The sequence below is a fragment of the Teleopsis dalmanni genome, chromosome X (assembly GCF_002237135.1).
Source record: "Teleopsis dalmanni isolate 2A chromosome X, ASM223713v2, whole genome shotgun sequence".
Taxonomy (NCBI): domain Eukaryota; kingdom Metazoa; phylum Arthropoda; class Insecta; order Diptera; family Diopsidae; genus Teleopsis; species Teleopsis dalmanni.
This window is the reverse complement of record NC_051848.1, coordinates 82,051,751-82,075,559: the sequence shown is the minus strand read 5'-3', so window position 1 is coordinate 82,075,559 and position 23,809 is coordinate 82,051,751. Positions and strand designations below refer to the sequence as shown.

The 23,809-nt window shown below is 30.1% G+C and overlaps 1 protein-coding gene and 1 long non-coding RNA gene across 4 annotated transcripts; one reads left to right on the top strand and one right to left on the bottom strand.

Annotated features, from left to right (window-relative positions):
- Positions 1-4,157: 4,157 nt before the first annotated feature.
- LOC119688513 lies at positions 4,158-6,155 on the bottom strand. Of its 2 annotated transcripts, XR_005253312.1 has the most exons (6): positions 6,034-6,155; positions 5,920-5,973; positions 5,090-5,353; positions 4,775-5,015; positions 4,383-4,712; positions 4,158-4,276 (listed from the first exon to the last, which is right to left on the bottom strand). It is a non-coding gene; the product is annotated as an uncharacterized LOC119688513 (long non-coding RNA). The 2 variants fall into 2 exon arrangements; XR_005253313.1 differs by lacking the exons at positions 5,920-5,973; positions 6,034-6,155 and adding an exon at positions 5,729-5,749.
- Positions 6,156-15,350: 9,195 nt separating this feature from the next.
- LOC119688511 lies at positions 15,351-19,899 on the top strand. Of its 2 annotated transcripts, none has more exons than XM_038103187.1 (4): positions 15,351-15,391; positions 18,932-19,171; positions 19,242-19,343; positions 19,432-19,899. In XM_038103187.1, the coding sequence occupies exons 2-4, from the start codon at positions 18,975-18,977 to the stop codon at positions 19,772-19,774; spliced, it is 642 nt and encodes a 213-aa protein (XP_037959115.1). In that variant the 5' UTR covers positions 15,351-15,391; positions 18,932-18,974; the 3' UTR covers positions 19,775-19,899. The 2 variants fall into 2 exon arrangements, with proteins under 2 accessions (XP_037959115.1, XP_037959116.1); XM_038103188.1 differs by lacking the exon at positions 15,351-15,391 and adding an exon at positions 18,046-18,184.
- The last annotated feature ends 3,910 nt before the right edge of the window (positions 19,900-23,809 follow it).

Here is a 23,809-nt window from a genome sequence, read left to right as displayed (position 1 = left end):
TTGCTCAGGAAAGGAATAGTCAAGTATTAAAAATAATTCATTGCTTCAAAACTTTAATACATCAGTTTTGAGATATTTAATGACTCAAGTCAATTAAAAAAAAGTCATTGTATCTGAGGCAATAACAGTTGAAGTTGAACTTCTTTGAATAATTAAAATAATTACAATTTGAGTTGATTAATTCCGGAGCCTTAATAAGTCAATGAACGCATGCATGTGTGCGAGCAGCGCAAAAAACCCACATGAATGCAACAACAATGCAAATATTGCCAAAGCGTGTAATGTGCAACGTGCAACAAGCCACTTGCCACTTGCAACAAAATGACAATTGACAAAACAATATTAAACCATAAAACAGCGACAGCGACAGTAACTGCAACAGCAACAGCAACAATGACAACAACAACGACAGCAACAACGACAACGACAGCGACAACGGCAACGGCAACGATATTTCGATAGTTAAAATTGCTGGGGTTTTTGCTTACTGATTGCATTTAATTAAATAGTTTTTTGTGTACGCAATACATAACGCAGCATATATAATATATATGTACAAGCACATACATACATATTTATTTATAAATGAACAGATATTACAGACCGATGTACGAGTGACTATGACTTTTTTCCTCGTTGGAGGCTTAAATTAATTAAAAACATTGTTTTGTTGTTGTTGGACACGAAATGAAACCCTTCTCATTAATGGCATGTCATTTGTTTAAGTGCATTTAATTGTTATTTAAAAAATGAATTAAACCCATTAAATAAATTGGAATTGTTAAAAAACGTTTAACCATTTTATGAAACCACAATTACGCTCGTTTTGCCAACGATAAACTTACAGTGATTTTTAAGGATATCGGTTGAGAAGCCTGACAGTCCAAAAGGGAATAGCCAGACAGTTTGCTGGTAGCTGCAATACATATCGATAGACCAATTATATTGATTTGCTTTACTGGTTTACTTTACTGGAAGTCAATTATTAAATAAATATTTAAGATTAAAAATATTCAATCGATGGTTTTCTAATGCGATATACAGATCATTTTAACTGTTGTTGTAGCTTTTAGTGTTTTATTGAAAACTCATTTATAATCAAATATCTTCCGAACTGAGCACAATTTTTTGAATTTAAAATAAAAAAATTCATACTATGTTCATTGAACATGTTTTTATTCAATTAGGAGTGATATAATATCTGAGGGGATGAGTGGATCATTATTAAGTTACCATTAATGGTAACTGGTCAAAAGTCTTAAATACATGATTCATGACTGTGTCACTCCGAAATTTCTACTCTAAATGTATACAAAAGTTTAGCACTATGTGGTATCACTAACGACAAATAGGCTTGCGTGCGGTGTATGACCAATCATAAATAACTAACCTACCGTCAATAGAGAATACTACAGAAACATGATAACTAATTTTCTTAGCATAAATTCAATGATTTTAATTTGGATGATAAGTCGTTTCAACTAGTTATCGAAACATAATACAATCATTAGTGGAGGCGCTAGACCAATTCTGGACGTCTACAGCAACAGAATAGCGAAGCCCCTTTCATTATCAAAGCATTACCGAAGCTTCACCATTAAGACGAGGCATATATGAAAGTATTATTGCTAATTAAATTAAAATTAACACAAATTAAAATAAAAAAATTTTTCTACTTTTAACCTCACTTAATTTTTTTAAAATTATATCATAATTTGCAACAGTTACAACTTTCGCTTCATTAGATAGAATTGCCAATGGAGGTAGTCTGTCTTGGCTAATCTACTTCTCAAGTGTGACTTAATCAATTTTAACTGGAACTGTGAGCATGACTCTGGTTACTTTATAAGCATTCGTATATATTTCCGCTAAATTATTTTCTTTCATATACCAGACGAGTTGTTTATATCGCAGTTCCTCATATTGAGGAACCTCCATATCTTGAGGAGGTCTATGTTGAGAATACTTTTCAAATGATAAATATCATATATGAAATCAAATTGTTCAAAATATCCATTAAGGGCTTTGAATCGATAGTCGGTAACTTGCTGCGAGACCCCTGTGGGTGCGAGGCCTTCGGCGGTCGTCGACGACACTGACGCCTACCGTCGCCACTGACAACCATATGTTATATACAATGACACAACCAATTTCCCCAAACGTCAAGAAACAATGAATGGGCAAGATATCTTTATCTCGGTATTTCTTCGGTAATATCGGTTTCGATATTTCCCCAAACGTCAAGGAACAATGAATGAGCAAGAAATTTTTTTTATTTCGGCAAAATTTGATGTCAAACTTTAACGCGGAGTTGCAGATAGCTATTTAGTTGAAGCACAGCGCAAGGTCCAAGTAATACCCATTAAAAAGTATATACCAGAGCGTTATGTATTTCGTATTCACACAAGACACGTTTTGTAGTAAACTTAAAGGTTTTAAGAAACTTGTTCAAGTGTTTGATCCCAAATTTCAGTAGGATGATACTATGTCCTAATAATCCAATTGCACTTTAGCGCTATTAATAATGTATATATTCGTTCAATAACTGTTTCGAAGAAGGCACAAAAAGAGAATAGGAAGATCTGAAATATATGAAGAAAATGGAGGAATATGATGGAAACGGTGACTATGAAAATAATGATTAGATTGATTATGTGCATTATGATAATGATGATAATGGGTATGATTATACGGAGTATATTGTGGACTATTATAATGATGATGAAATTGATGGAGTGAATTTTACTGCGGATGATAAGAATGATAATAAGAGAGATGGTGAGTGTAACAATGTTTTTGGAATTTGTTTTGTGTTACGTTTTTCCGTGTTGATTATATTTATTTATTTATTATCAATTACTTTCAATAAATGAAATTTCAAAACAAGATTTAAAAAAAAAACATTTGTAAATATGTAAAGAAAAATAAATGATGTTTTAATAAATTCTTAATCCTTTCTAAAGATAATTTTAAATCAAACCATAGAGATAAGTATCAGAGGAAATCAATGGAAATCAGTGGTTACAACACTCCGTCCCATTTGCTATTATAAGATGCACTGACGCATAGCGAACACGGAGTCAGGAACCAGCGCTTAATCAACTAAATAATTAAAGTATTTTTCGTTTTATTTGTAATAAAATATTTAAGAAATTCTAGTCTGATGGTAACTTTTTAGATGGACTTACTAAATAATCCTGATTATGAACTAATTGAAATTTTTTGACTTCATATCATTTTATCTGTTAAAGATATTGTACAAATTTTTTCTCTTCTTCTCTTATTCAATTAAAATAATATATTTTAGTAGTTTTCAGCAAAAAATAGGTTGTTTTCAAAAGAATTTGTGGTACAAGCTTTTCCATTTTTTAAAAAATATTGTATCATGAACTTATCATAACAGAGGAATCATTTTGATGGTATGCACAAATTGAATTATACAGTTTATTGTCGTATTGTTGAGAATTTATCATTTAAAATATAAAATATTAACATTTATTTTTAGTATAAATTTAAAAATAATATTGAGGATGATTAATATATTGATTTAATAATTCTTCAAGTTCAGTCAGATCTATAATAATCTAATCCATTGTGTAAATATTAGATGCTTTATTCTATATTGAATCTAACATATCAAATAAACCTAAAGATATGTCAAACGATCTTATCAATTACATTAAATTATATATCAGTTTATTTGATTAACTACATTAAACAAAAAATTATTTAACAAATATTTTTATGTAAATTATACTCAGTCAGTAATATTATAGGAGTATTAATTATACTACTTTAGTTATTGAAACTAAGGTATTTTTAAAAACACGTATTTTGAGTGACCATTAAGTGTTTCAATAAATATAAGCAAGTGATCGCCATTAAAAGTTTGGTTTAGAGAAAATAATATGAAAACATGATTATTTGAACATGATTATTATTTATTAAAAATAAATAATTTAAACATTTTGCAGTACATAGACAATAACTTCAATTTAAGAAAGTAATATATGCTCAGTTTTAACCACATAAATTTGTAATCTTTAGTATAAATATTTATATTTTATTTATTATTTCTTTTAGTTTATATTTTTAATACTTTATTTTAAATATTTGAAGAATATTTATTTAATTAATTCAAATTAATTTCAGTTGAGTGACTTTAATTTAACATTAATAGTTATTATTATTAATTTAATAACTAGAGTAGTCGTCTCACAGTATCTCCAATAAGGATCAATTTTAACGAATCACAGACCCCAGAATTGTACTGCAGCTGAAAATAAAAATAGCTGAAATTTTTTTTATTCATTAATGGCAATAATTTGAATAATAAATTTGTTTAAATTATTGATAAAAGATTCTAATAACACGCATCTTACTGTTCCAGAAACTGCTATAGATTCGCCACCGATAATGTTTCTTAAAAAATTTATTTTAAATGCTGCATAATATTAAAAATATTGGCAGCTATATCAGTGATCCCAACGACAAACCAGTGGCCATTAAGTACATTTTGGAGATTAATAAATTATTTCAAATACACTTTTCAATATTCATAGAGAAGAATAGGTGTAACACCAAAGGAGGTCAAAATTCAAACTGATTTCCTTTGTTTTACAGGCAAAAATTTATTTCTAAAGCCTTCTCTCCATCCCATTTCAAAGTCCTGGGGAAGTTTATGGTGTAAATAAAAGTTTTCTAATAGTTAACTTAAAGATGATACAAAGATTATGTAAGGTAGTATTAAATAAAAAGAATAGCCGGCTCTTACTTGAAAACTTTGGAAACAGACAGAGTTAAGTCCTGTAAAAACTGTTAAGTTGAAAATCACGATGATTTCACATCTCAATATGTGCTCATGTGATCAATTTAACAGTGCAGTTCACTTCAAATCACAGTCAAGTTATTAGTACAATCGATCTTTGAAATCTAAATTAATTCTAATCCAGTTGATAAGAATGGTTGGTTTTTTAATGTATCAAATCCGGGAGTTGTAAAGCAATGACTCATCACTGTTCAAATGATGTAAAAACAGGAAATGATTAGTTGAAAACTATATTTATAATGGAAGAAAACTAAATTTTACCTTGTGACATCAAATGAATATAATATAACACAGTTTAAACCTATTTCGGTAACGCATCGATAGAGTTTTTTGTCAATTTCGGTTATTATTGCCAAATCCAGTTGAATTTAAAATGAGATTCCTGAACAATGTTCATCACGATTTTTTATATATCTTTTAAAATAAGTAATTGGATTTTGAAAACTGATGAATAAAACACATTATTTTTTTATTCATCTGTACTAGTTATGTATAGTTTAGTTGTAATTCCAGATTATATACAAACTGCAAATAAAGAAAACTTTAGACAATATATGAAATGAATATGTGACAAATAATAACATAAATTAGTTATAATCAACTAACTAAATTTATTAAACTTTTTAAATAATTAAAAATTTAAAAATACGAAACTCTCAATTTTGAATCAGTTGAAAATATTTCTTTTTCTAAATTATTGTTGAGAAGCACGGATTTGAAATATATGACAAATATTTTCAGGGCTAAGAATTTTAAATGATTAGGCTCGGGAGTTCGAGGATCTCTGAATTCACCTACCAATTGTTTTATAGTCAACCTTTTGAAGAGTTTTTACTTTTTCAAACATCTTCTAGATATTAAATAATAGTATAACGCAAATTACAATAAAGAAGTTACTACACATATTCAATAGTTTAATTTGATCTGTTGATATCAGGACATCAAATCGACACTAAACCGAAAATATTAAAAAACAGATATTTTTACAGGAACGAAAACCAGAACCCAACCGAAATTTTTTCCTTTTGAAGCGGAACGGAAACCGGAATGAAAAAATTCCGGCTCGTAGCCCTGATTGATCTAATACTTACCATATAGGTCACCATTCAGATTTTAAGCTGTAAAATGATGTTTCATATATGCGTCTATAATACAAAAAAAAAAACAAATAAAAGTTCTATTTAAACATGAAAACATAAATATACTTTCTTGCCTCATTCCAATATCATCCAATTAATAACGCAAGTACCAATTTATATATGTGTATATATAAGTACATATATTAATCAAATGTAACCATAAATTTAAATAATTGGGATTCTTTTGCGTTTCCTTAAACTAATAAATTTTGAATATTGTGTGCAACCAGAAAGAGAAAATTTTTGAACAAAAAAATATTTGATTATTTGGGATATCAAAATTTTTTGAATTTCAAAGCCGACATTTTTAAATTGGAAAATTTTACTTCATTTTGACAGGAAAACTTTGCTAACAAAAAAAATCAATTTAATTTAGTAAATTGCACAATGGCGCTTTACGCAGACGGCACGTGCTCGATCTACTCTGACCGGGATGCCACATATGTAAGCAACACCGTACAGGGAAATATAGACCTTAGGGTGGAATACTTCCAGAAATGGAAGATTAAAATTAACAATGACAAAACCAAGGCTATATTCATAACACGAAAGAGAAGGCAGCATCCTCCAAGGGTGAGCGTCGGTGACACGGAGATACGGTTGAAGGAAAGCATAAAATATCTGGGGATCACTTTTGACAAACGGCTCAATTGGTATAAACATATGAAATGCAAACGGAATAGCTGCTCTGAAACTCCACATTTTCTAAAGCCGCTGTTTAATAATAATCACTTCAACCTCAAAAGCAGAAAGTTAGTATATACTCAAATAATTAGGCCAGCACTACTGTAAGGATGTGCTATATATAGCAATGCCTCAAATACTCTCATAAAGCAATTACAGATAGCACAAAACCTGGCTATGAGAAGAGTATTTAACATTCCATAGTAAATTAGAACAACACACATACACAGAGATCTAAGTATCGACTCAATGAAAAAATATATCAGTGACAGAGGCTTAAAATTATTCACAAAAGTTGATACGCTGCCCAACCACGCCCTAACAAACCTCAAGTCCACCTCAGGACCTCAATTAAAAGATAAATAAACGATACGAATTTCTCCACAGTTAAAGCCTAATGTGGGGCAGGGAGAAGCCCCCAGCCACAAAACTGTAAAAGTGCGCAAAAGCACTAATTCAAGACACCGCAACACATCAAATTGAACGAATTATTTGATTGAAATCAAATGAAAACGCAGGATTTTTACTTAAATTTTTATGAACTTAGATCAGTTTTTTATGGATTGAGTTCCTGTATTACGTTGCATTGTTAATGCAGGAAACTTGAACTTGAAGATTTGTCGTGGTTTTATGGTAAGTGTTAAACATCTATTTATAGTTTCTGTAGTTAAAATCTTTGTTTATTCTCTTAGTCGAGAAGCGATAAAACTCACAACTTATACTATATGGAAATAATTTACTGGATGTTTAGTGAATTTGTGTTAATGTATAAATAAAGGTTTCCGGAATAAACAGACTAAGTTGATTTATTCCTAATCAATGTGTAAGTACCTAATAATCTAATAAGAGGTTATTGATATGTTAGTTGTTTCCTCTTCAACAATATGGTGACATAATTACTAACTGTTAGCTACTCTTATTTGGAAAATCCTATTGTTGCTCACTAAACACTTGTATATTGTATATTAAAAATACTTGTAGTTGAATTTATTGTCATTTAGGGTATAAATACCATATAAATCTTTACCGAAACACTTAGATAACGAGATAGGTTTCAAGATTGATTTTTGTAAATATATTGAAGTTCACTGGAGTCAATATATTAAGTTTACAATCTTTTTATAATTTATTTACTAAGATGTTTAACATAACTGTAACAGCCTTTAAATATAAACAAACTGTTTATTGGTAACTACTTTTGCAACAAAATCAGTGCTTTTGGCAGAGGAACTATTCAAGATTATTTCTGATTATTATCAGTAATAAGTATGTATATTAAATTATAGGATCATTTGAAAGTTAAAAATGAGTGGTGACCAGATGATGTTTGCGATGCAATCCTTTTCAATAAAACACTCAGTCCATATAAATTTTGGTTTTAGAAAATAGTCTTCAAGTCCATAGCTAAATAAAACAAGAAAATTTACTGTTCAGTCTATGCTCCTTGGATTGTGCTACCAAAACAAGGTTGGAAAGTTGAAGTCTGATTTATTACTATTTTATTGTATTATATTAGAACTTCTAAACTGTTATTGTGATTTTTGAATAATCGTTCATTTTTTTTAGTTAATATAAGTGTTCTCTACCTTAACGGAGGAGATTAATCCTCCAGTAAACACATCACTCATGATCCAGTGCCAGCTCACAGTGGGAGCAAAAGGCGCCTCTCGACATAAATAAAGTTACATCATTGTCTATAAAACTACTCCAATATATGTACTGTAAATTAAGTTCTTGTATACCATATATATGCCGGTATTCATTCATTATCTATATTATTCAACTGTATGGTATATGAAGCTTACATGTGGTAAAAACTGTTAAGTAAATTAGCAAACGATTTGATACAAAATAAATAAATATTTCTACAGATGAAGTTGACCTGATGGAAAATTACATATATTGGGTCATATTTGGAATTTTATTTTCCGTTTTGATTCATAACTATTTATAGTAAAAATTAATTCTTATGCAATTTATTTTTATTGGTTTTATTTTATATTAAATCTTTATATTGAATCTTTCCTTTGCAAACTGAAAGTATGAATTATGTTATCACTTATTAGTTACAATGGTAGAGCAGAGATTTCATTTTCAGTAGTAGATTTTGTTTATAGATTTTTGATTTTACTTCTTTATTATTACATTGAAAATATTTTTTAATAAAAATAAGAATTATGCCTTAAGTCTAAAAACAGAATTACTTGAAAATATGTTGAAATACAAAGAATTTTAAAATGATTTATAGTCGTCTGTCGGAGAGTTTGGTTTTATTTTAATTTACCTTCTTGCTTAAAATTATTTACAATTCAAAAATGAAATTAATTGCCTATGTTTTAAATATTAAATGAAAAATATTAAATTCATTTATAATCAGTTTTTTGTATTTCAAAGCACTAGTAATATAGTTAATCAATTTTTTCCAGTTAGGAAAAAAGGCTAATTTAGGCTAAATTAACCTCTAAATTCCAACTGTTGCTGTATGTTTCTGTATCATTTCCTGTAGGGTTTCTGCATCATCGGCCATGATAACTATATCATCTGCATATAGCAGCAACCTTATAGTCAGTTCTTCCACCTGCATACCACCCTCTAAATAATCGTGAATCGTTTAGGGATAACGCAAACAGAAGAAGGGAAAGCAAGCAATCTTGTTTGTAACCAGAAATTGTGTTAAAACTGTCGAATATTTCGCTTCCGTTCCAGACCACCGAATTTGTCTTTTCACAAACCTGCTCAATAAAATCTGCAAATTTGCTTGAAACGCCTATGCTCCTCAGTTTCTACGCAAGTAATTTTCTAATGATTTTATCAAATGCCGCCTTTAGATCTATAAACACAGCGTATACTTTCTTTTTTTCATTAAATTTCAACTTTACGATTGATGCTAGATTGTATAGGTTGTCGACCGTGGAATAGTTTTTACGAAATCCTGTCTGGTATTCGGATATGATATTATTGTTTTCAACCCAACGTGATAGCCTTTCATTAAGCACACCTATCAATATTTTTGCTTTTGTGTTCATAAACGCCACACCCCTATAATTGGCTACAACCGAGCTATCTCCCTTCTTGTATATTGGAAATATTATACTCGTTTTAGAGCATAAATCTGTCCTTCCTGAGTTGCACATTTGGTTGTGCAACTCTCTAAAAATTCTGTCTTTGCGTTTTTTTAAAATTTGTATGGAATTCTATATAATCCAGATGCTTTCCCGTCTTTCGATTTTTTTCAAGACCTGCAATATCTCACCCACCATTATAGGTTTACCGAGCTCGTCGATTTCTACAAAGTTTGGAGCATAATGCACATCTTTCGTCGTTTGCGTGTGATTAAGAAGATTTTCAAAGTGTGTCTTAAACTCGTCTGGTGCAATTCGTACCTCATTTACTAAAGACTTATTTCTTAGCTCTTTAACCAGCCGGTACCATTCTTTGCCATTTTTAATCGTATTTATGCGTGTCTCTAGATTTCTATAATATTCAGCTTTACATTTCCCACATACATCTTTATATTTCTTATTTGCTTCTAAGTATTTTACCTCTAGTAGTGCTGTTCTCTGTTTTTCTATATTTTCTAAACAAGTGTTTAGCCTTTTTCTTCGCGACAAAGCATCTGAAGTTATACCCTTTTTATCTTTTAATAGAAAATCCCTTGCATTTTCGTATTTTGGGAGTAGATTTAAGTATAACGTCAGTTAAGTCTGTTAAGTCTAGATGTCTTTTATTTTGCAGCTTCGCCTTTATATTTTCTTTAACTCTTTTACTATATTGTACCCTATTTGTATTTTTCCATTTGAGGGTCGGATGCAGTTTTCGTTCTATATATTACTGTGTTCCACATTACAATTTCAACTCTACAACCAAAGGCATATGATCGCACCATTCTTTTTCTTCTACCGTAAAGGTTTCTATATATGTTAACATTTCTTGGGAGACTGTGCATAAGTCTCCCAGTAGTATGCAACCAGAAGTATTTCAAATATATTCTTAAAGTGGAGTTTCATTTACTTTACGGTTTTTGGTTCTTACTATTGGGTTCTATTACTATTGTATTTATTTTGGAGAGAATGTTTTCTACAAAGAAAAGAGACGTAAGTTCGAATCCCACTTCTGGCAAGAGTTTTTTTCACAATTTTTTTTACAGAAATTTTTTTTTTATTTTATCTTAAATAAATTTATTGCTTAAAATATTTGCTAATTAATATAATTGTTTCTGCTTATATGATATAAAATTTCAGAACAATAGATTTATTTATTTATTACTTCGCATAATACTACCACAAAATTAATGCATTTCATACGTATTTTACCTAAACATTTGCTCGACGAAAATTTTATGCAGAAAAATAAAATATCACTAATGCCGGAAAGGTCAGACATATTTCATTGGTTAGTCTTCGGAATAAATTTTCAATGTTTACGAGAACTTCAAATGTATGTAGTAGGCATAGAAAAACATATGCTGTTTTGCAGCACTTTTTTTCGTTGCACGTGTAAGCTAAGTAAGACAATTGCCGAGCATCGCTCGGTAGTCTCAGTGGCCTAGTGGTTAGTGCCCCTGAGGTCCGGGTTCGAGTCCCGATGGTGTTAATATAAAATTTCTAACGAATGTTGTTGATGTGTAACCTTAGCATAGTGTATTCATCAGTTGCGTAGTAAAATGTGAAAAAAATTTTTTAATTGATTCTTTTTAATGATTGTTACACATTTTATAAATGGAAAGAAGTTTACATTTTCGACGGGAACTGTACATGAGTTATATATTTATGTTATATAAATATATTTAAAAAACAAGCGATTTATTTATTAAATAAAAAAACCTTTATTTCACACTTTGAATATCAATTTAACTTTAACATTAAATACTTTTAAATTAAAGAAAAAAAAAAGGAATCACACGAAAGAAGTAAGATATAGTTATTAAAATGTGTGTTTTATAATGGGTTAACTATATTATTATATTATATTTGTACCCGTTTAAGTGGATGCCTATGTAACTCACGAATTATTGTTCAATATACATATATTAAAGTATTCCCAGTCAAAGTGGCCGACCTAAAGAACTCAACATTAAATAAGATGGCATTTAATCTCAATCCGCATTTGCTCAATTATTAATGAAGACACAAATTGATTCTATATATAATATGTGTGTAATAAAAAATGTGTTCTTTTAAATAAATGAGAATACAGGTGTAAAATGCGTCTTTGTAACGCATTGATGGAGACTCCAATGATTACAATGATTTGGCGATATCGGTCTACCAGCAACTGTAGGTCTCACTAACCACAAATTCCATTTACATAACCATAGATCAGTGATTCACTTTTCCCAAAGAACTTTTGTGAGCCTAGGCAAACGAGTTTGGAATGTGAAAGTGATTTGTTTATCTTAGTTGGTTGCATCTAACTTTTGGATATACTCTTTAAAATTTTTGATTCCATTTGGATTACATATAACTTTTAAAAATTTTATGTTTAACTTTGAAATGCAATTAAAAAAGTTTCGTAAGTACAAAATAAAAGATTGGGATTGGTTTTACAACTCTCCTCAATTAAGATATACAACACAATATTTGCAACATTACTCATATCAGGAGCTTTTATGGTACTTGAATGGCAGATTATCAAATATCCACATATGAAAATGTAGAAAATGTTTAAAATACATTACGGAATTTATATATATTATATATATTAAAAAATGATATTATATTTTAATGTTCTTTGTAGTGGTGTTGTTATTTCATATGTTTTTAAATATAGTCTTATGTTAATCCTTTTTTTCGAGTCAGCACAACTGGGCACTTTTACTCTTTGATAGCTGGGGGTACTACAGGGTCCCACCAATCTCATTGACTAAAAAAAAAAACATTCTCCGAAGTCGGGATTCAAACCTGGAACACCAAATTTATTCGGTTTAATAAAGCGACTACGCTTTCTTCGCACCACAGGGACCGAAATAAAATAATAACTTGATTTTTCCCCGCTCTCGAAATTCATTTTTGTAGTAGTAGAAATGTATGGTACGTTCGCATCATATAAGTCACATGAGACAAATTTGATTATTTTTATGAGAAATGTGCACTTTCATGTAGAAGGAGAAGTCGTCAGTCTGACTCCTTCTTTCTGCAAAGACTGACCCATAGTATAGAAGTCTTTTAAGCTTAATACAATAATTGTAAAGGCAATATTTGTCTACTTCAAAGATTCATAAATTATGTGATACTTCAAATAAAACGCATAAAATATTTTGAAATAAATATCAAGAACTACTAAAAAGGAACAAATTTTGTAATGACGCTTCTCAAAATAAACCTAAGACGGCTTCAAAGGTCCTCCGCGCAACTCTTCGGTAATTAAAACTAGCTGTTAGTCCTACAGAATAATATCATACATATTCACAATTTTGTCTATCTCATTCTTATCTGAATGCTTAACCAAATGGTCCGTGAATCAGAAGTACTTACGAAAGACCAATTTTAAGACCAGTTTTATCGCTTGCTTTCTTGCTTCTGAAGAATTTGTCTTGTTTCTGGTTCTGGTTGGTATATTCGTCAGTCAACTTTTGCGTGCTGAAATTGGCGCCGTTATAACTCACCTCATCTTAATTTTTATAATGTTTATTAAAATCACCTGTAACAAAAGTGGTCTGATTAATACCAGCCATAGTTTTGTTGTTAAAGATGATCGAAATTATTATTATTATGACTGACTTTGACTAACTTTGAATACAACATTTGCTTGAAATTTTGACACAAATTCGGAACACAACCTCTCATTATAATTGGACACAACCTCTCACTAGTTGCGAGTTAGTGCGAATACCCATCTCGAGATTTCGAATTGTTACATTAATAATCTCTAACAGGTTATTCCTTTACTGTACGTTATTCGTTATCCATTCCTGATCAGGTAACAGATTCTTTTTTTTATTTGTTTATATTACAACTACTATAGATATCTAATACTTTTAACAAAAGAAAATTTGGAAGTTTGAGCTATCTTAAATCACCATTTAAGATAACATGTTAGTGATAATGCTACATTTCATACAAATTTCAATACATTTCATAAATAAATAAATAAATTCATAAATAATAATAATAATAAATTACTAAACATAAATAATTTTCTTTTTCTTTTTTGTGAAGTGAAGAATTCAAGTTAATTTAATACTTAATTCTTAAGTAGGTTGGAAGTGTACGTTTTAGGCGTTTTTTGTACCCTAGTTTCAGGGTTCTAGGGTGTTCTCATTTCCAAATTTTTGTGCTGTAGCACTGCTACAGTTGCATATAGAGATATTCAGGTGTTTGTGAATATCGTCATTTTTAATGTACCATCTAGTATCTACTATCGTTCGCAGAATTTTTGATTGCAGCCTTTGGATAGTATTTATATTAGTCTTGCAGGTGATTCCCCATATTTCAATTCTATATTTCCAAATCGGAACAATAACAGTTTTGTAAATTAGTAGTTTGTTGTCAATCGCCAGACTGGAATTTTTACCAAGAAGCCAATATAGATCTGTAAATCTTCGATGCACTTCGTTTTTCTTCTGTATTATGTAATTTTTCCAAGTCAGCTTTTGGAATAATAGCATGCCCAGGTATTTGGCTTTCATGCAGATTGATATATCAATGTTCACGATTTTCAGTTTCTGTTATTCAAATTTCATATTGGTGAAAATAGTTTTGTCAGTTTTTTCGACACCAGCTTCTATTTTTATTATGCAGGATGTGTCGTTTTGATATTGCACAATGAAAACTCTATTTTTAAGGTAACTCTTCAGTAGTAAATAAAAATCGGCAGGCAATATTCTTAATAGTTTGTAAAGCAATTCTTCATGCCAGACACAGTCCAATGCTTTGGCTACTTCTACAAACATACCCACAGCGATCTATTTTGTGTCTATATTCATTGCAATTTTGTTAGCCATCTGATGAACTTGCTGAATTGTAGAATGCTTTCTACGAAATCCAAATTGATGACTTGGCAATAGGTTGTTTCCTTTTATTATTGATTCCAGTCGGGAGAATAGAAGATTTTCGAATAGTTTAAATAAGATGGGTAATAAGATGATCGGTCTATAAGAGTTGACAATTGAAGCATTTTTGTTTGGTTAGTTGTTACTACAACTTTCACTACTTTCCAAACAGAAGGAAAGATTTTTTTGCTAATCATGCAGTATTGGTTTTTTATTTATGTTACTTTTTCAAGTCAAGCATTTCATTACAGCGTCCACCAACAATAATGTATGTACATGAAACGTTACCTAGTAATTGTTATTATTACTCTAGGTTAGAGTGAAAAATAATATCCATATATCTGAAATCCACTAAAGCTAATAAAACTACTAAATGCCTTCCTTTATAGTTATAATAATCAACTTTAATCAAATTTCGCAGATACAAATGGTGTTTGTAGCATGAAATTTTTAACATTCGATTTGTAAACAAAAAACACATGATTTCAATAATTTGAGGCAGTGTGAACACTTTCGAAATTAGCTTAATTTCATTTTCACGAAATTAGGGAAATTTGACTGCCTGAATATAGTTTAACTTAGTAGCCAAATTTTTTTGGTTTAAATTGATATTTTCGTTTTTTGTATTTAAAACATTTATTTTTTAAAAGCATTTGGAAAATAAAAAGAATAAAAAGAAGAATATATTTTGCGACAAGCTTATCCACATAATTATATTTCAAAATTTACAATATACAAGTATTACAAGGGGTGAGTAAAAAGAAAACGCTTTTTATTCATTTAAGTCAATAAAAAAAACTGAAATTTCAACTTATTCACAAAAAATATATAAAATTATACATAATATAATCGGCGTCTACACTAGACAGAATTCAGCAAAATTTTTATAATGTGGACGAAAATTTGTATGTGCTAAAAGTGAGACAATATGCAGAAATCTTGCCATAGTCTAGCTAGTGTAGATACAGAGATTAGACACAATTTCTTGTTTATACTTGAATATAAGTATTTAATTGCGCAGTTTTATGTTGCAATGTGGGAATCACCGAAATATAATAATAAAACAATGTAAAACGTGTTAGGTTATAATTATACGAGGGGTCTTAATTTTTGCTTGTTTTTTATTCTTTATTGTACTACACCAGGTGCGGCTTCAATCTCTTAGGCACGTTGATTTATTAACGATTCTTTTCGTTAATCGAAAAAAGTTTTTCTTCTACCCTAACATATATGGCGACATAGGTTAATTCTCAACACGTCGAAGCTAAAATTTGTAAATTTTCAGTATTTAATAATAGTGTAATAAGAAAAATCACACATGCCCTCAAGTGTCAGCTAGCAAACACAATTCTCACATTGATAATACAAACTACGAGTCCTTGCTATTAGTCGTTTTCATGTAAAAATGTCAAGCTTTGAAATCAGATAACCCGAAAGTTATATTGACAAACTGCCTAGTAGAAAAAGTTGCTTAAATTAGCTGGCTTTGCGAGAATATGTTGTCAAGTAAGGATACCCGGAAAATCGAAAACGAGTTCTATATTATAATAGTATTGTATAGTAATAATTCAACAATACTATGTATATTATTATTCTACACTATGTTGTTATATACTGCATATAAAACTATCTAGTGCAGCAAAAATTCTAAGCTATATTGTATTATACCTAGAACAAGACTATCTAGTGCAGCAAAACGGGACTGGTGCAACTTCATATGCATATGTTAAACAATTACTTACTGAAATGTGGAGCTTAGATTGATTTTATTTCCTTCTCTGAAGTGCTTGCAACTATATAAAACACTTTTCCTACAATCATTCTCTGGAACTACTATATTTTTCAACAAAAATGCACACAGTTTTTTATTATTATGAAATAATCATAAGGATATGTATTCTATATAATATAGCAATTTTTTTGGAGTGATCTATTATTATGGTTTTTAATTATAATAATGGTGTATGTTTATTGGAGTTATTATCTTTCATCGGCACAACCTACTACATTCCATTCAGTTAACAATTTTAAGAGACTTCAAAAATACTAGCAAAGTAGTAATAGATTAGCATGATATTATTATATTGAATTTAATTTCAGTTATGGCGGTAGTGACTAATTTACTTAATAGAAACTATTTTGTTTCTGAAACTAATGAAAAATAACTAATTATTCGTTATACAGTCAAACTTCCATAACTCGGACTTCTATAACTCGAATTTTCTATAACTCGAACTAAATAGAGTACATCAAGACTTAGAGCGCAATTTACATACAATTTTAAAAAGTCTCCATAAGTCGAATCTTTCTTTGTAAAATGCTACTTCGAGTTATGGAAGTTTGACTGTATTATTATTATTAAATGATAGACTATGGCCCAACTAAAACAGTTCTAGACTATTTATAATTGCTGATTGCTGTGGGCTTAATTTTACCTATTTGATTTGGGACAAAGATCCAATTTTCAAGGTAGTTTAGTCTACACCTTGCCGCGGCTGTGCAGTTGCATAGAATATGTTTTCCTCATGACCGAGTAGACAGGACTCGCTTTCTACCGTACCTATAATCTTCATGTGGTAATTAAGTCTACAGTGTTCTACAGAAGTTCAGAGTAGATTTCAATATCGTTTCTGATAAGGCCAAGGATTACTTTGATGTCTTCAGCATCAATGCATCTTCTTGACTGTCGCATGCCTGTTTGGGTTCTCCAGTGTTCAAGTAGATCGTGTTTCACCCGTTCACATAATAAGTTATTTATGAAGCTATTTGTCACCCCGCAGAAAGGTTCTGGATCAATAAAAGGAGTACATGTAAAGTTTGACTGTATTTAATTATTCGTAAATAATTTTTTAGAGCTACAAGTGCTCAGGGATAAAATCGTATCCCACTAAATTTGAGTCTCAAAAACTTATTTACGAATGATTGTTGGGTAATGGGTAACGGGTATTTGGCAGCACTCGAAACAGCTGTAAGGTCACCCAAAAATTCAATTAATTAAAATATAAAAAAAAATTTTGTTATAGTTCACTACTGTTCAAAACTTCTCTAGTAAGTTAATTGTAATAGTGTAAACGTCTGTTAATTAGTAAAAATGTCCATATGTACAACTTAAGCAACTGAAGAAAGTTTTCATTGGTGTTATTAAGGATGTTGGATTCATAGTTATGTGTATAATATTTTACAAAATTTTAATTAAGATAATGGCTTTAATGAAAAGTAATGAATTATTGTATTTACGATACTTTTAATATTGTAGAAATAATAGGAGCCATTGACATTTGTAAAATATATATAATTTCGAAAGTAAATATTTTTTTGTTCGTTCAATTATTTTGAGCAAATCTGTTTACATGAAATTTTTTAAAAAATTTTAGTTTTCTAAAATTAATAAATTCTTTTAATATTTTTGGTTAGACTCCAAAATTAATAATTTATTTTTTATATGAGGTAAAAACGCTTTTGACTTTTTGTTTTCAAGAACTGTTTGAATTTTTGCGGCTACGGATTTGTAAATTTTGGATTATACTAACTTCTTAAATTCGCGTAAGTTATATTTACTTATTATGGAATCTTTTTTTTGTGCCAGGTCAAATATTCGTTTGGGCAAATAACAAGTATCTTTTCCTCCTAAGTTCTGAAACCTTTTTTATATAGATGTAACGTATACATAAACATATATATCTAGTTATATATAATACAATAGTATGTTTATGCTAAAATACATAAAAAGCTCTGTGTATTACAATTATTATTTAGGACTGTAAATGTTGGGATTATTTAGAATTAATTAATTTGTGCCTAAACTAAAGTTGAGACAAATGAGATAAATTATTTGATAAACGAATCTAGCTTTAATGAGATATTTGAAAAATATTCACATTTCGATTTATTGTAATAAATTAATATTTGCTTGAACGTTTAATTAGTTATACGTACGTTAAATATATAAATTAACTTAAGTGTAATAGAGATTTGGTCCAAAAGACTTTACCGTCCTGAATCGAAAGGTGACTGAATTACGCCTCTCAGCATATTCGTATAATCGTGCTTCGTCCCAGTGTTGGCAACAGCGCATTGATGAGTTCAGTGACGTAGCCAAGATTATGTTAAGAGCCAGAATATATGTACAATAAAAAATGATTGGGCAGTGTGTTATCTGTGGATAATATTGTAAATAAGGAGTTTAGTTCCATTACATTCTTACACTGACTTCATCACTGTTTCCATTAAAAGTTCTCATAAACTAACAATAGTTGTTAATTTTACATCAGAAATCAATTCTTATTTCAGGGTCAAAATATTATAAGAACTTGTGAAAAGTAATTTTTCAGTAATGGACGCTAGCTCACATCCCAGTCTTACTTATTTAAAATCGCACTTTGAGCTAGAAGATAGCATTTTAGATCAAATACTTTTATTGGAAGATGAGTACAAGAACCACTATGAACTCCATACCAAAGAACTGAAAAAACAGGAATTTTGGGTTAATCGGATGGTGATATTAACGGAACGCTTACATAAAGTTGAAAAGTAGATATTGATATTTTTTTAAATTTCTTGTGAAAACAATGAGTTAATAATAGAGTATCGTTCTTAACAGCTCAGATATTTATTGCGAATACCTAAGCCATGAGTTTGCGAATTTACCAAATGAGCTTATACGGGAATATGGCATCAAGCTAGGAAACTTACGAAGCTCAATGTAATTTTTTTATTATTATATTCTCTAAATATACTTTTGGAATATATTTATATTTTTATGTATGTCTTTATTATAATTTTAATTGTAGTTGTCGTTTAATGGTTTCCATCCACAATTTGAAAAAGACATGTCTTAAATTCGAGGAACTATGTTCACGTTTAGACATGTCTGTTCAGAGTCCATTGATAACTGGTGATGAATTTCATAAGCCGTTAGGATATTTCATGGAATTCTTGCCAAATTTGTTCAAGTATTTCCATGCAAGAACTTTGAAGTTGAAATGTTGCGCCCATCTGCTCGATCCAGAAGAATTTGAATGTTTGGGAAACTATATGGAATTGGTGAAGAGGAACGATGATTTTGAACATTACTTCAGAAAGGGAATGGTCTATTGTAATTGCTTCAGTCGTGAGAAATTACAATGTAAGTGAATATGGACGAGAGCAATTTTCAAGAGCTGCCTACTGTCGATACTAAGTATAAATCAGATACCAAAATCAAAAAAAAAATGTGAATTTATTTTTATAATGTTATTTTTATTTCTGCGTTGAAATAAATATATGCTGAAATTGATTAAATAGTAGTTTAATCTTTAATTGTGTGAATTGCTCAAGCTTTTTTGAAACTATTTTCGACCGGCTCGTGTATGCTTGACTATGGCTCAAAAAATATAAATACTCGAATATTTTGGAGCTGTCCAACATATTCGACATATTATTTGTAAAATAAACATAATATATTTACAACTTTAAGCTTGATATTCCTAAAATCAGGCTATATCGGCATAGCAAGTAGTGGAGAAAGCTGTTTAGAATGAAATTCATGGTGAAATCACGATGACTAGGAAATTTTAAAACGTATCTAAAATTTCTTTTTTTTATATATATGCCATCTTCCCTCTCAAAAAGTAGAATAAGATCTGTGATAAAATTCTAAATATAAGGAAAATAAATTGTTAGCTAGTTCTCGTAATATTGTCATATATTTCTCACTTCAGTCACTTACTGAAATCGGCATTTCACTTATTTTTTTTTAGCATATCCAGATATTAACTTTAAAACCATAATGCACACTATACATTAAGATAAAAAAGAAATCATTAATAAATAAGTTTGTGGTAGCATTTATCATTATGGCATTAAAGTCATATCGCAGAGATATTTTAAATTAATAATAAAATTTATTACCATAAAAAGCACTGGAGTGGCTTTGGCATATGGGGAAAGCAATTTTACGCCTATTTTCAATTTCATTTCAAGCCTCAACACATATTTTTTATTGTTGTGTTTGCGTAAAAATTTACCCTTTTTAAAAGACTCATTAATAATTTTTTGATAAAAATTATAAAATAAGCGTTCATGAAGTTTGGTCGCCAGCATTCAAAGCAAAAAAAATTCAATAATTATTTTCATAATTGAAACTATTGGGGGTCCCATTAATTATATATACGAGTACTCGTGTACTATCAGAAGGAGGCATAAAATTCATTAACTCAAGTGTTGCTATTTTATGCACTCAAATTGTGTAAATTGAGTGGTTCTGTGGTTATGTGCTTGGATGTGGTCATTCCAAATGAAATATATGCACTTACCATCGCTTGTACGTGAGTACGAATTCAGGGAAAAATTGATATATGTAAACAAAATTCTACTATATTACATCAATTAGGTTTCTGAAGTAAATAAATTTGCACTTTAGGCCATGTGGCACATACCAACTGCCAATTGAATGATTATAAAAATATTTGTTGAAGTACGCGGGTAAAAATTATAATTTTTTAAAATATATGTATTTTTGGTACATGTTTTTAAAATCAGTGTCAATAATAACAATATTTGCTTAGCAACACAACTTGGACATTCTATATCCTTATATCCGAATCCTTCCCTCATATCGCAATGTTTATTCGCATCTACGCATTGGGTATTATTGATGAAACAAAGTATATCTGCAAGTAATTTCTTTACTTAGTATTTACTCCATTTTGACAAACTCCGACAAACAGTTCATTTTCTTAAAGTAATGCGATGTGCAATGAGTAACCATTAAAACAGAAAAAAACAAACCATATTCATTAAGACGTATTGATTATGTATGGAGGCTGTCCACCCCAAGAACAACTGAAACTTGCAATCCTAAGGACAAAATTGTGCACTTGGATAGTTTATTATTTAGCGGGTACATTACGACAAATAACATCCTCAGGGACCTCAAGATTGATCTGATCAAAAAATACGTAAAGGACAGAGCCCTTGATTTATTTTCGAAAACTGACTGGCTTACCAACACCGCGCTATCGAATCTGAGAATAGTTACACGCTACTTGGGAAGGTATGCGTATCTGAGGTCAGTTATTGCTTAGTCTGATGAAATGATAAATAATAATCTAGTCAAGGCGCAGAGAGCGGTTATAAAGAAACCTGCGAACTGCGAAGTTAATAGAGAGTGAAAGTGCTCAAACACACTGACTCAACTAGCCTCAACATAATAATAATAAACCAACCATTGTTTGTCACGTAGATAATGTGAAAAAGCTTGGATCACTCAGATCACTTTCGAAACAAACTGATTTTTAGTTTAAAAATAAACTAGTCTGATCACATAAAAATCAATTTTAAATCCAAAATATTTTAATCATTCAAAGTATTTGTTTTACTAACCAAAAACTGTTAGTTGCTGAAAGACAGGCTTTCCGAAAACTCTTCAAAGTGCCATTGCACATCCGCACAAATGACATGCTAAGAGACCTGAGAATATACCCGGTCAAAAAATACATAAAAGACAGAGCCCTGAAACTATTCGCGAAAACGACAAGTTGCTCTAATTAGCACTATCTAATCTCAGAATAATCACTAACAATACGGGGTGGTACGCAGATCTTAGATCAGTCATTGAATAATCACGAAGCTTATAAGGAACACACAAATTAGTCAATGAGATAGGTGGGACTCTGCAGAAACTCCTCAGCTATAAAAAAGTAAAAGTGCCCAGATGCACTAACTCGAAAAACCACTTAACATGAGCACGAATATGAACTAAATGTAAATACATAAATAGAGAGATAATGTAGGTATAAATAAAAATTTGGGTTATGACTAAAATTTGAATATAAAAGTGGTATATAATTGCAATCCAATGAAATCGTTCCAAATCGTCTTAAATAAAAAACGCATGGGATTGCAATTAACATCAAGTGATCATCAAAACGTCAACGAAATCAAAGATTTAGTACTCAAAAATAGGCGGTTTTTTCTGTAGGATCAGTGCAAACCAATGTATGTTTTGGTCCCGAAAGAAAAGGAATTTTAGTTGGTGTCAAAAAGCACTTAATTTTTTTTAAAACAGTGTAGCGTTAAAGTTTGTCCAACAACGATTTTTGTCGGTCAGGATAAGATGAAATGCAAGATAATTAGAAATTAGATTTGGATCTATGGATACCACTTGCAATCACACAACCAATCAAGGAATCACACAACAAAAGAGTTTTTTTTTTAGTTATTGTCGTATGGTGCATAATGAATTCCATTCACCGGTTCAAACAGTTACTAAAAAATATTAATTAGTGGTATACAGCATTTATGTTACGCTATTCACAAAAAGAGACGAAAATTATGGGTTTTTGTACCACAATAATGCACCATTTCACACCGTATTGATTCTTTGAGACCAATTTATTAAAACTTCAACCCATCACTCCTCAATATATGTATTCGCCTTGAGTGACTTACGATGTTATTTCACCGTATGCATCCTGTGATTTCTGACTAGTCTCTAAACACAAGGGACTACTCCGGAAGCTCCATTTTTATGCAATTAGGAGAATGAAAACCGATTTGATGTGGACTTTGAAGGTAATTCAAGAAATCAACTTTAACAAATTGTGTTCGTTACTTATAAAAATCTTGATATAAGTATATGATATCAGAAAGAATGTACTTTGAAGGCAATTCATAGATTTAGGTGATTAACATAAGACTCTATACAAACAAAAAGTGTTCCACAAAATTTGGACATTCCAGAAGTATTCGTTGCCCGGTAGGAAAAATCGCCACATGAAAATTTTTCAAATTCTTTGTATAGAAGCTAATCGAAAACTAATCGTACGATATGCGTTAAACTTTGACAGAATGTGTATAATAGTGTTGCCAGCGTGAAAATAAAAAAAATTGACGATTAAATAAGCGCGGGAATTCAAAAATAGGCCTCTCCTTCTTTTTTGATCAGAAGGTATGTTATAAAAATTATATCTAAATATTATAATAATAGTACTGCAGTTTTTTGGAAAATATAGACACTTTTATATTCTACTTCAACCTTTGTTTAATTTTATGAAAACACTTTATTTGAGACGTTCAAGTTGTAAGGATGTCACAAATCAACTTAAAACTATTTGTCTTTAAATTGTAATTTTTTTCAATGATATTATATATCACCTTTCACCATTCTTCTTCCGCATTTCAGTCATA

Excerpts from the sequence above, each read along its gene's own strand:
- LOC119688511 (XM_038103187.1), top strand. The coding sequence starts at position 18,975 with ATGGACGCTAGCTCACATCCCAGTCTTACTTATTTAAAATCGCACTTT. Across the intron at positions 19,172-19,241 it reads CGCTTACATAAAGTTGAAAA|CTCAGATATTTATTGCGAAT; the intron begins GTAGATATTGAT and ends CGTTCTTAACAG. Across the intron at positions 19,344-19,431 it reads GGAAACTTACGAAGCTCAAT|TTGTCGTTTAATGGTTTCCA; the intron begins GTAATTTTTTTA and ends TTTTAATTGTAG.